The 14,695-nt window shown below is 35.9% G+C and overlaps 1 protein-coding gene across 1 annotated transcript; it reads right to left on the reverse strand.

Annotated features, from left to right (window-relative positions):
- Positions 1–6,861: 6,861 nt before the first annotated feature.
- On the reverse strand, positions 6,862–10,225 carry LOC137402420 (uncharacterized protein F54H12.2-like). The gene is made up of 2 exons (XM_068088919.1): positions 7,967–10,225; positions 6,862–7,278 (listed from the first exon to the last, which is right to left on the reverse strand). Exons 1-2 carry the CDS (start codon positions 8,648–8,650, stop codon positions 6,862–6,864), a joined length of 1,101 nt encoding a protein of 366 aa, XP_067945020.1. The 5' UTR covers positions 8,651–10,225.
- Positions 10,226–14,695: the final 4,470 nt, after the last annotated feature.

Genomic DNA, 14,695 nt, shown 5'->3' on the forward strand with positions numbered 1-14,695 from the left:
GGTTTCACATTGTTTTACCTTGCCAATAAGATGGGACAGCAGGCAAAGCTGTGCAATGTAGTTTTCATACTCAAAATCTAAATGCGAAACCGAATTTGAGCTATTTTACTATTGTGACTATTAATACCCCGAATGCTTGTGGATGGCAACTGACTGATCATAACGGTGACAATATTGGGATACTATATTTATTTGACAACAAAATGAATTTAACAGATAAGTAAAATAACCACTATAGTTCATAATATTCGTAAATTTACAAGGTGCTTTATTCAGCATATTTGTTTGTTCGGGTGCCGTGTTCGGGTTAATCCCAACAGAGCTTCATCATTAAACCCCGCCCATATGAGCGCCGTCGGCTATCCTTGGCGGCTGTATATCATTGGTTATAAGCAGTATTCATATTGTAAATTGTCTGCATGACACTCATTTGGTTTTCACATGTTTATATTACATGTACATTTTAAGTTTATGTTCTACTTTCAAATCTTTTCTTTGAATATTCATAATTCTTTCATAATTTATTTAATAATTTGATTAATTTGCATTTAATCAATACTTTTCTACTTGAAAGTTAATATAGAATTTATAAATGCTAAACTTATTATAACAACTACATTTGAACATTTATACTAAATGTTACAGAGAGATAGCCTATGAAATCAACTGTATTTTGCAATCTTATCTCTGACTGAAATTATTTTTAATAATCATCAAAAAAGCATTCTACTTCTAGTCAATCACAAAATATATTATGTTATTTGATTAAACTTCCATTTACTACTATACATGCGGGTTTGCTATTATGAGATTAAAGTCTTTCTGGCTACACATTTGGAATATAGAACTTTCTTTTATGTACATATTTACATATACACACTAGTTGCATACGTGATAAAATGATATCATGTACCATGTACATGATATATCATGTAACCTGGTAAAGGTGTAACATAATATGAGGGGAATTGTGCACTCATGCATGTATACATTCTGGTAATTTTCTAGAGAAAGGTATATGAGTGAATAGGGCACATTCTGGGCTTTTCATTGGTTACTCCTGTTAGAGACTTTGCTTCTAAGGATTTTGCTATTTCAGAGGCCAAAATTACAACAATTCGTATTAGCTCTAATGGTATAATTGGATATCCGCCGCCAGTGCTTTACCGGAAGTCGACCAATGCACCCATTTTCACTCTTCCATTCTGCACATTGTCTCTGCCTGGGCAGTGTTACCTGGTTTGTAATTGGCCGGTAGATCTGATCAAATTGAATGGACCAGTCCTGTATTCTTTAGCAGTATGTTTCTTAGTGTTTGGCAATCCGCCACCCATTGAGAGGGCCAGCAGTGACTGGCTTGAGCAGTACTGTAAGAGCAAACCTTTTATTGAGTTCTGATTTTTTATCACACATTTTTCTAACAGCACTGCAAGTACACAGATGGCAATAGGTTTGTTTTATAATTATATTATTTCTTTGCCCTTTTTAATACCTTTTTGTAATACTCTGTAATTGAAATACTTTAATAAGCATTCTTTGATACCTTGTAGATTTCATGGCTTGATGGATTTATAAATGTCATCCAAAATCAGTGCATCGAACACCATCCTACATACTGGCAAACTTTGAACCTTGCGAAAACCACTATATTCGTTAAGAACATGACACTAGTTAGTCAACAGCCGTTGATGGCCCTTTTTCTATGATGGCGTTTACTTACAGGTGACCTTCACTGAAAGGGTACCGTTCAATATTTCAACTAGCTGCTCGGGATTTTGAAAGTCAAATGTCATTTAATAAATAACAAACGATAACATAACATCCAACATGAAATTGTAATACCCTAGGACACTTATATTTCGCTAGTATTTAGTTTCTTTTTATTTAGAAAACGCGAAAGTTAGATGCCACGAATACATAAGTGTCCTAGGGTACAAGTTAATTTAACAAACATCGAATGATAACATAACACACAACATAAAACTCTAACAAAAAACGGTTTAACGAATGATGAACGATAAAATAACAATCAACACACAATTATAATACAAAAAATGTGATACATGACATATCATACAAAATAACATGGTGATCACTGATAAGTATAAAATGTTTACTATTTAAAATCAAATGATACATCCTAGTGATACATCGCTATTGCAAGTCCCTGTTATTCTCTAGAACTTGCTCATCAGCGTCGAGTAGTTGGATGTCATTTTTATTGGTAATGGCAGCACTTGCTGGAGAGATCAATTGATGGTGCTTGCAGTTTTTCGGATGCTGTCTTGCTCTTTTTGCCGTGCACCATTCAATTCTCGTAAAAAATTCATATGTTACTCTTAAATGGGGTGAACCAATAGACGTCGGGGCCTGTATAAACTTTTTGCCGATAAACTGTTTTGTGCTCGACATATCTGCCAAAATTTAGAGGTATGTTCTTGTAGTGCTCTGATGAAGTATAATACACAACTATGCTCCCAGGAGCGTTTAATTGAATGCCGAGGCTACAATGTAGTAGTAATCATAATCCAGATGTGTTTATTCACGTGTTTGATGCTTTATCAATGCATTTAATATTGGCCGACAAAACTCTAAGTTCATTTAAATCAGACTGGTCCTTTAGTACAGTATGCCTAGTTAGGTACCTCTGATTACTAATTAGTGGGATGAATGTCAAAGTGTCCCTCAAATATAAATGACCTTCATAAATGACCTCTATGTTTCAACCCTTCTCTTATGGTGGCCCTTCTCCTATGGTGACCCTTCTCCTATGGTGGCCCTTCTCCTATAGTGGCCCTTCCACTACGGTGGCTCGTCTCCTATGGTGGCATTCAAATAAAGGCGCAGTCAAATCAGGTTTTACCGTAAACATTGATTGCTTAGGCTAAGATTTGCGTACAGTAAAAACAGTGGCCAATTCAGTGGCTTGGGTGGCTACAGTGGCTTTGTCGACACGCTTGAGTAAACATGTTAATCAGGTAGTTTCTACCTCAACTGATTCAGTTATTAGTTGGACAGATGCTGCTAGTTATTTAGTAGAGAGACAAGCCGGTCGCCTCAGCAGATATCCACTGCATCTAGAACTTTCTATATGTGTAATCATAGCAAGCGCACAGCTAAGAGCTTATTTCAGTGATAACCTTTTCTCAGAGCTTCTTCCCTTGGTAAGTGTAAAAACAATGGTACAGTTAGGCATTGTAGATGAGTTTATAGGTGTTTCTTGTGAATGCTGTGATATAATGTAACTTAGTTTGTGATATAACGTGCATATTCACAGTGTTTAGAAACTCGGGTTGTTATAATACCATAGAGTTACTATATAATACCATAGAGTTACCTGGTTTTACTAGTATTGAAACTAATTGAAGAGGCACTTACACACAATTCAAGTAGATTTTATCAGAAATTATCAGTATTTTTCTATCATTTGCGATTGTTTTTGATGTTTGATGTGATCTGATTGCAAGATGTTTCAGAATTAAAAATCGATTAAACTTGATCGGCATTAAACCGACCAGAAGCAAAATACATGCCAATGACATCACTAGTTGTTATTTTTGCTCTAGTTGATATTGGCTACTGTGTTCAAGTTGAAGTGTTACGCGTCTCTATTCTGTCGGCATCTTTGCAATTATATACGTCATAATCACACTTTCACTTGATGTGAGCGTTTCAACAGCGATCAAGTTTTGTCGAATTTAGTCTTGAAACATTAAACATCCTGACAGTCAGATCACCTCTAACATCAAAATCAATCGCAAATGATAGAAAAATACCAATAATTTCTGATAAAATGACTAAAATTTTCGGTTAGTTCATCTTTAATGCTAAAAAGCCCTCATTCGCTGCCTAAGCCAGGTTCACAAGACATGGAATAAGACACCAAGCTGAGTAAAGTAAATCTATTAGTTTTACTCTATTGTTGTCAGAGAGAGTCCTGAACAATGAAAAACACATGTTGCTGGCAACAGCTGATTAGCAAGGACTGCCTCCTGATGAGATTGGCCTACAGAAGTAGCTTGTGAGCTTCTCATAGCTTGACTAACAGTGCTTTGCTAGTTGTTAGTAGTTAAACAAGGAGCCGATCGATTTACTCTAAAATGGTTTGGAATTAAGAAGATAGAAATGTTATTGGTTATGAAGAAAGTAGATTTTTTCCCGACGAAGATGGTAAACCTTGTTTGCTATGATGACAGTATGTCTATAATGTCAGAATGATATTAGATTGCGTCACATCGATTTTAAACCTACAAAAATAAATGGAACTACAGTTCACCTTGGGTTATGATCGCTCTGTTATGCAATTTTTTCGCACGACATCACCTAAAACAACAAACAAATCTCAAGTGATAAAAAAATTTCTATACTTTCAGGTAAAAAATTTTAAACTTTACATTAGAAGCATTTAATTCGAAACAAGCCATTTATGCTTTTACTTTATATTATAGTTTGTATATGTACATGTATCTACTAATAAATACATAGACTTGTGACAGCGCTCTGATAACTTGAACGCTCTGATAACTCGAACACTTTCACTCGGTCCCGTGAAATTTGAGTTATCCGTGTTTGACTGTATTTGCTTCAGATGCTTGGCAGGTTGCATTCTGATTGTTGCTTTCATATGAAACCATGTCATCATCTTCTAGCTGTTCAATACCTTCCACAGCGTCTGCTGACCTGAACTCTTATGTACTAAGGAACTAGTACTAACTATCAAGTACTAGTACTAACTAGTATTAACTATCAAGATCGCGTTAAATAAAGAACTATTATTAGCCTGATACATTTACGATTCATTTATATGGGGTTGCAATTAGTTTTATTACGATAAAACCTAAAGGCTTGGAGTTGGGAAACAAAATTTGATACAGACAAAAACAACGAACCAATTAATTATTATTGATGTAACTGAGTCATTATAAGTACGGTTTTGTGGACACTTCTACTGATCATTTGCTATTTTGGGTTAGTAAAGGTAGGAGAACTTTCAAGGTTTCAAATAGAAGTGGTGTTCAAATAAAAGGTGGCGCTTTTTTTGTAACCTTTCTCCCATAGTGGCATTCAAACAGAGGGAGTGTTTGAATAAGGGTGGTGTTCAAATACAGGTTTTATGGTATGTGAATTGCAGCATACAAAACATTTCCGCTGTTGGAAAGGCTGCCAGGAGAGCACCACAACAATGAAAAATGTTTCCACTAATGTTATTCATCACTTTCCAGTCGAGGGATTCTTGAATGATTTATACTAACGATATTTGTGCTGCTGCACAGCTGAGAGCTATCTTTGCTCGCTAGACAAATCTTTCCTTTTACAGTTTTTCCTTTCATAAGTCTACTCCAAAGAGCTATAGAACAGTGTCAAAGTTTTAAACTGTTTACTATGAAGGCGCATACAGTGTTTGTGTGCTATAGTTGCAAACATGCAGCAAAAGTAAAAAAATGCGCAAAAATTTTTTTAAATGACACCTTTCACAAATGGTTATACAGAAAATAAACTTGCTAATAGCCATACAATCTAAAATGGTTGTGTTACAGAAAGGACAAGAAAGTGACCAGCTGAAGACATTCTACTTCTATACCATCCCGCAGATGAACAAAGGGACTATGAACTAGGGTGTCTGGTACTAGCTGTACTGCATTTTAGAAGGCTTATAGCTCCCTCTGCTAACAAAGTAATAGAATTGTAGTACAGGATGCCAACCAACACCACCCAGTCGAGGATCAGACAATATGAACTACAGCATCTGGTACTGGCTCTGCTGTATATTATATGTGTCATAGCCGAGCTGTAAAGCTACTAACTCTACTAACAAGGCAATAGATCCAGTCTATGACAGACACAATAGCTAGTACAGTTATTCAAGGACTCTGAACTGAGTGATTTTACCAAAGCTATTGTGTATATATTTTTCCCAGCAACTGCATACGAAAGAGGCCTATTAAGGTTAAGCCAAATACCACAAGATATGCCATTCAACAAAAATAAGGCAACTAGTAATCAAAAGTGGCCTTTTTCAATTTTGCAATATATTCTACAAGGCTTATATATTCAATTTTATCCATGCAGGTCTATTAATAATCAATACAACTAATTTGCTAAATTTATTTATTTCATGTGGTTATTTCCGCTACTATCAGCTCCAAAATTTGTATAGTAATAGTAGTTATGTTACCGCCTCTACGCTTAGATAATTTTTACTTTTGCGCACTTCTTTCCGTATGCAGTTTTTGCTAGTGCAAAGCTGTTTGTGCACATCATTAGTTACGTTGATCTACGCTTAGATAATTCTGTGAGCAAGCCTTGACCACAACTATGATGCTCATGATTGCTCTTCTATTCGAAACTTTCACAAGATCTGCATCAGTGATTATCGCACTGTGCTAGTCAAGAAACCTAGCATTGCCATTACAGGCTGTATTCTATAGGTTATGTTCTGCTCGCATAACATCGCTACTTATGATGGAACTGTTTGTAAGACTCAACTCAATCTGCAGACAATTTTTGTTTCGACCTTTGAGGTCTCTTCAGTGCAGCTCAGAGTTTGATCATTACTATTATGTGAGTATACTAATTCTTTTTAGCCTTTCTTTCGTTGAATAAGTTTTTACTATTCTTTTTACTAGTTACATTCTTTGTATGGTGCTTTGCTAGGCTATATGTATATTAGAATGCTATTTTTGTTCCTCGATGTGGCACAGCAGTAAAGTGAGTAAAGAGTGTTTGATGTATCTCATATTTAGTAATACAGCAATTGCAACAGAGTATAATAACATATTGTCTATGTTGTAAATAAGCATACCCATGATTAGTATTGGGCATTGGCTACGCTTTGAATGATCAGAGGAATATCAATCACATTTAAACTGCTATAGTAGTGTTGATAACATTTCTGTACTTGTGTATTGTATAGCTATAGACGAAAGCATCATTTGCAAAAGTATCTCCATTATCGTCAAGAAGATTAATAATATGATCTAGAGGGAACCCCTTTGCCATATGCGTTAGAAAGAAGATACAATATTCTCCGCATACAGTAGAGAATGGAGTCTGAAGTGATTTGGCATTATATGTCCAGTCTATGCAATTAGCCAGTACATCTCCCACTTCGGGTAAATTGTAAGGTGCGTATCCATAGCTGTCAAAATATATACCAGTTCTGTCTCTGTTTTTGATAAAACACACCCAATGTTCGCCTCTTTCTGTATGTGGCTTTGTGTTGATCACGGCGCATGATGGAAAGGTGAACTCTTCGTTAGGAATCTTGTCAATACCCCCCTAAAGTTTAGCTTGTCCATATCTTTATCAGCTTTGAGTACTTTGTATATTTGCTCCGTATCCATCGCGAGAAATTTGTCAAAACTTGTCTGTTTTTATCAATCTTGATCGCTGCATCGCTTTCAGCAAACACAATAATGTTGACTGATTCGGTAAGAGCGCTAGCAAACTTTAACTCCAGTCTAATGCTTCCTTTCTTAAGTATGTGATAGCAACCAGATTCGTCTTGATCTGGAGTAAGGTCAAAGGCTAACAGCGAATAACCTTGGTTAAAATCTGATCTATCAAAATCAACGCCACCGTTGTTAAATATGTGTCCTGTACTTTGTAGGAGCATGAAATAATTTCTCAGTGTTTCTCCAGTAGTGAAGTTACTCACTAACGGTTTTTGTGGAACCATTTTTCCATCAATTAGTAGAGTGCAATAGCACAGGTTTTGATGAGTAAAATTGAACGGGTTTTTATCATACCCGCCTTCGAAAGCTTTAGAGGTTACAAAACCAATAACTATTCTTTTTGGTAGAATACCGCTAAATAGACTTTCTTCGTTCATAGACAGTGAGCCTGTGGTTACATTATAGGTTTTCATATCAACCTTTCTAATAGGGTAAATAGCTGGTTGCATTTTTTTATCCATCAACTCGATGTGCTGCAACTGTATACCATTGTTTACCTTAACCTTTCTCACAAAAAACGATGCAGCAGTTATTTTTAATTTGTGAGTTGAGTTGTTTGCGCCCATCAAAACGAATTTATCAGAATTTCTGATGAGTTTTATTTGCATATCTACCCCATTTAGTAGCAACCGCTTTTGGAAAAAAATAACCGAATGGAGTTTACATATGAGTGGTACCGTTTTGCTTTTATCGGTAAATCCTCTTCTCGCGACTAACCCTGTATTAGCGTCAGCGATATCATCCATTTGGCCTGGTGTATCTTTTGAGTATAGACTCATAGTCAGTTGTGATTTTTTAGACTCATCGCTAAATGACAGTAAAGTCTCGAGATAAGCTCTGTAGTGGTACAGGTTTGATGACGATGTGATCAATGTATCATTTAGCCATACGTCTACTTGCCCGAACAAGCTGTGAGCTAACAGATTAACTGGACCTATCTGAGTTCCAGCATCGATGTCGGTTCCATCTTGCTTGGTAATTTTTACTTCTAAATACAAGTAACTAGAGTAAGGGTCTATGTAGTGGTTTGAGTCTCCCGAAATCATGAATTTTATTGGACTCGTATCGTCTAAAGATGTGGTGGGTAAATACTCAGTGCTCCAACTATCTTCTAACGCAGCCATTGTTGGTGGAGCTGAAAATATATCTAGCTCTGGCTTAGCGGCTAAGCAGCTATGCTCGAATATAAGTGACATTTTTCTTTGTTATGCGTTAAAGATATCTCTAGGTTCTGCTTTTTGTTTGAGTCTTCTACGCTTAACGGGTAGTGAAGAAGTGATTGTTGTTTTGCTTTGTCGTTTTCTTTTATTCTTTCGTTTAACCGACTTACCGCCAACTATATAGCTCACATTGTTTAAACCTTTAGCCAGTATATCATTGCCAGCGGCTTTCAAATTTGTTTTTAACGATGTTTTCACATTTTTACCGGTCAAACCATCCTTGACAACATTTATACCGTGTTTTAGAGCAGTTTTTCCAATGCTAGAAGCTTTTTTATTATTGGTAGCGCGGCTTTTAGTAATCCGCCAAAGACTCCTCCGAGACCATAGCCAACTTGCGTTTTAGATCCACTAAATATAGGTATTGAGCCTGAGCCAGTTTGACTATAGAAATGTTTGTACGATTGTTCAGCGTGATTACAATCGAATGGTACGAGATGCATTCTGTAATTATTCATAAATAGGTAATACTCTTCTTATATCTAGTGTAACAATGACACGTCCGTCTTCGAATGGTACACGCTTTTTATAGTCTGTGTATATATAGATAGATATAGTGCTCACACTCTTTTTAGAAACAGGAACGTATTGGATCTTGTTGAATTTCGTAGATTGCATTTTCCAGTGACCTTCTTCTACGATGACTGATCGCAAAAGACGCATTTCAACATCCCCGACAATGGTTTCAGATGCTATATCGCAATAAACTAACAGTTCAAATATTGTATGAAGACGAACTACACTCGTTCCTTTTGTAACCATGTAGTGATCATTTCCATTTTTCATTAAAACTGAATTGTTGGTAATAGATGTTCCGAAACTCATAAAAGTTCTTTCCATCCCAATCAGATCAGCCAGACTTTTTGAGTAAGTTATTCCTATATTTCTTCTAGCCACAGCTTTTATCAATCCCGCTACATTTTCTTGTTATGTCGTTGTATTCGAATGAAACTACTTCTTCTTTGACATTCTCTGTTATGCTATCATTTAGCTGTTTGATTAAATCTGATGCTGACTCGTAATATCCATCGGGAATAGTTACTTTGTGATCAGTCCCATTTAACAAAATGATGACATAAGCGTTTTTAATATTGTGCCATGACATGTAAAATGATATCTCGTCTAGTCCAACTTCCCATCTTCCTTTTGCTAGATCAATAGTTTGAGGTAATTTAACTGTATACTCAGCTATCGTATTGCTTGGAAAGTGTTTTAGAGAGGCGTTACTCGGTAGTACAACCCTCATCTTGCGAACAATGAGCGATTGACTCAAGAGCATTAGTTCTTATAGTCTTTAATCAAATCTGATTTGTTTATGTATGAGTTGAAGCTAGAATCATATCCTAACCATTTGATGAGATACTGTTTTTTCCTTTTACTTGTCGCTGACCCACAATTGATTCTATCTTGTATGTGTTGTCTTTAACTCTTATTTTTTGCAGCTCTGGCTCATACCACGTTCCAATGAGTTCATTGTTGTGGTCATCACTGAGAGAATATGCAGGTGAAGTGGTGCTATGCCTTTTGGAAATGGTAAAGATTTCTTCAGTCCAATTTGGTAAGTATGATTTAGCAAAAGTAGTGGCGTATTTAGATATTCTCTCTTTATCACCGAGTTGAAATTTAAACTTACATTTGATTTCTGTGATAGGCTTATCGGGATTATACACACTTTGCCATACCTTTTCTTGGTTAGCGTAATTTATTTCATTAGGAGCTCTACTGTGAGCCCTGTGAAGTGTAGAGTTGTATGACTCGATCAAATCTTGTAACACATCGATATACCTGTAGCTATTGGTATGAGTGAAATAACGATATATCTTTTGCTTTAGCGTACGCATCAACCTCTCGACATAGCTAGCTTTGATTTCTTGGTTGGTGTAGGTGTAATGATAAATATTATATTTCTTGAATACATTTTGTGTGTAAGCGTTTAGAAACTCTGTACCTTTATCCGTTTGACAATATAATACATCTTGGTTTTGACTTTGTAAAAATTTATCAATTGCTTTGCTAACTTCTAAACCAGACTTCGACTTTAGTGGAATACCATGTGCCTTTCTGCTAAAGACCTCGATAATAAACAATATGTATTTGTATCCATCATTGTACTTTGCAAACTGAGAAAAAATGGCTAGATCCAGTTTTATTAAATGATTGACACCCGTAACGATATATAGCTTCTTCTTTTGAACTTTTTTCTAGCCGGTTTATGTAGAGTGTACGAATCAGTTTGTTGCAGCCATTTATCGACGTTTGCTGATGATACTTTGTTTTTTATGGCAGCTTGTAGCTTTGTTCTTCTAGTAAATCTCACTTTGTGCTTTGGGTTAAAGTATACATTTGTTATATTAGTTTGCCTTCCGCTTTTGTTTTTTCGCATATTTTTTAGCGATCGTGTGACTCCCAATTGCCAAGCCCTGCTTTCTTCTGCGTATCTCGCTGATGGGAGTGAGACTTTATACTTTCATTTTCAGATACAACCAGATTTGATGGTAGTGGTATTTTGCTCTCACGCGTTAACAGAGATTTAGGAATATTGATTTCAGTCAGAAGTTGATGAAATCTATCCCATCCTGGTATGTCTTTCTTTAGCTGTCTTGGATTCACTGCCTTGTTTACCATATCTGAAATGTTATTGTTTGGAATCGGTTCGCCTTTGATGCTTACTTTACCATTATCAAAAACTTTCGGGCTAGTGGTTTTTTTCAATATAAACCACAAATTTTCAGCTTTGTGGTTTAGGTTGATACGGTTTAGGTATTATTTCTATTGGGTTGTAAATACCCCCTTGGCTTTTATCGAGGTTACAGTGTAACCTCGGTTCTCGACCATAATCCGTTCCTGAAGGTTGTTCACACACCGAGTTGTTCGAACACCGAAATCATTTTTCCCATTACAAATAAGGTAAATTGTTTTAATCCGTTCCAACACCCTGAATGTTTACCTTGTTAGTACATGTACATGTATTTTATACATTATTTTATGCATGAAATTGCACATTAAAATGCTGACCAACACATAAAAAAACAATGTATATCTCAGAAAATGTTAAGCAAAATGGCAAAGACACAAATAACATAAACATAACTGTAACCCGTAAAACGTAATGTAATTACTATCGTAATCTTCCATACGAAAGATTTCGTTAACATGAACGTGTAAAAATAAAAAAGGATAAAGAAAAGAATTATGAATAGGATTTTTTAGGATACAGGATGTTCTTTTCTCTTAAAATATCTATCCAATGACACTTGCTTCTGCCTTCTTTTTAACACTTTTCGGAAGTGGTTCATGATAGTGCCGTTAAAGTCATTGATGACTCTTGTGGCTGCAGCTTTATCGGAGTGGTGGAGTTTGCCGAAATTCTGTAACTCGGCCCATTTGCTACACATTTGTTTAATCTCGGACGTCGGGGCATCCTTTCTTGGCGACAACAGTTGGTCACGGTCAACGCCGCTCAGCATCCGGCGTTCGAACTCCGATTTTTGTTCGAACTACGAAGCAAGAATTGCTTGAATTTTTTGTTCGGACTCCGATTTGTTCGAACTGCGAGTCGTTCGAAAACCGAGGTTACACTGTATTTGTTTTTGAGACACCGAGTTCTTTAGAGGGTTGAGAACTTTGACTTGATACGGTTTGATACTGTAACAGTAAATTGTTGTACCTCTGAACCTTTTCATCAGTAGAGAGTGATGAATCATTAATTATTTCCATCATGTTTTTGTCTAAGCTCTCGATTTCTTTAGACAACAATGGCTTTGTTCTCTCCTTATAACCTTCTGTCGAATGTTTAATTTGGGAAGCATTTACTAAATAAATTTTTTTTATACTTTTCACGCTCATTGCTTTCGTTTTTCAAAAATACCACTCAATAATGGTGTGATCACTGACCCTAGCAGAGGGGCTAAAAGTGAACTCAAGAAACCACCTTTTTGAATCAGAGCTTTTTTAGTTTTTTTAACAGTTGATTTGTCAGCGATCTTTCTTATATGTTTTTTGTATTTTATTAATCGTTTTCTCTCTGTAGGTGCGAGCTTAATATTTCTTCGCAACAAATTGTGACAAGTATCTGAAAAACAATCAATAAGTTGCGGTAATCCCTTTTCAATAATAGACTTTGCTGTACGTTTATCACAGCTCGCTAAACAGTGCAAGGTTGGAGCAAATCTTCTAAGTTTCTGACTCATGTTCTTGCTCGTTCACCACATGTCGTGGTAATGACATAGCTTCATCTCTGCTAGTGTAAATACAGTCAAACATGGATAACTCGAACTTCAAGGGACCGAGCAAAAGTGTTCGAATTATCAGAGCATTCAAGTTATCAGAGCACTGTCACAAGTCCATGTATTTACTTATTTATTAGTAGATACATGTACATATACAAACTATAGTATAAATCAAAAGCACAAATGGCTTGTTTCAAATTAAATGCTTCTAATGTAAAGTTTAAAACGTTTTCATGAAAAAGTATAGAGATTTTTCTATCACTTGAGATTGGTTTGTTGTTTGAGGTGATGTTATTGCCAGGACGTTTTTCAGATTGACATTGGCAAAACTTGATCGTTGTTGAAATGCTCAAAAGAAAAGACATTTTTTTCTTTTGGGGTTTTACCCACCATCAATTTTGCCGTTTTTTCTTGAAGTTTATGCAGATTACTTTACTTTACCTGGGATTCGTTAAGAGCAACACTCCGAGGCAGTTCAATTAGAAGTTTTACGAGGTTTTACGGTACATTCTATATCGCTCACGCTTTTTTAATAGATACTTATTGAATGTACACACGTATTCTGTGTTTAGGTCAAACGATGAATAGTTTTTTGTAGCTCAGACAACGTATACGTTTAATTACAACATTTTTTAAGACGTTTTAAACATTCAACATTCCGACGTTGATTCAACACGGAATCAACGTCGGAAAACTATTCATCACGGGCTAGCCGAGTCACGCACTCAAGGATTTTCGCCACGCACATACAAAACAACATGCGATTTTTGTTTTGTATGTGCGTGGCGAAAATTCTTGCGCGCGTGACCCGGCTAGCCCGTGCTATTCATCGTATCGCTGTATAAATCAAATTTCACCAAACTTAGAAAAGTCGTTGACAAAAATATTTTGCCGATGGTGGTAATAACGACGCTTATGAATTACGAAAAGATGAAGTTTACCTCTATGGCTTTGAATAAAGTGATTTTCTAAAGCGAAAACAACCGTTTCGGTAGCTGTTGGGCAAAAAAACAGTTCGAATTAACAGTGTTGAATTCGAGTTATCTATAGCAATTTATCATTACGTGGGAACGGACCAAAGGAAATGTTCGAATTAACCATTTTTTCGAGCTATCCGTGGACGAGTTATCCATGTTTGACTGTATATGTTTTTTCATCATGAAATATATTCGTTCTAACTCTCAATAGGTCAGGAGTTTCTTGCTTCAAATCTAAGAAGAGGTAGCCAAATGGTACCGATGTAGCATCATTAAAGGCTTCGATTAAGAAATTAGACTTTTTTCCATACATTTGCGTAGAAAGACACATGATTTGGTTTACATCTCTAGGATTTGTAAACATTACTAAGTACGACGTGTTAAGTGACATAGTTCTCAAGTGTTTGCTGTTATGAAACATATTTTGGGTTATAAAGATAACGCTAGCATTTCTGTGGTGACTGTATTTTGTAAACATCATTTCTATGTTTTTACCGCATTCCGTTAAAAGATCATCATAAATAACCAAATTATTTATATTTCCATCTAAAATAGATGCATCAATGGCTCCTTCGTGAAACTCAACAGCTTTAAAGCACTCAGATCCATATAATGGTTGCCATTCACTATAGCAATAATAAATTTTTTTGGGTGTTGGCTTTATCATTTCTTTATGAAATCTTATCAATTTGGCTATAAATGTAGACTTTCCCGCTCTACTAGGACCAGCGATTATAGCGGAAAAGCTGTGTTCCAATGGTAGTGTTATAATTCTGCCAAATTATCAACATACGACGTTAATCAGAAAATGTAAT

This window comes from Watersipora subatra, chromosome 8 (assembly GCF_963576615.1).
Source record: "Watersipora subatra chromosome 8, tzWatSuba1.1, whole genome shotgun sequence".
NCBI lineage: Eukaryota > Metazoa > Bryozoa > Gymnolaemata > Cheilostomatida > Watersiporidae > Watersipora > Watersipora subatra.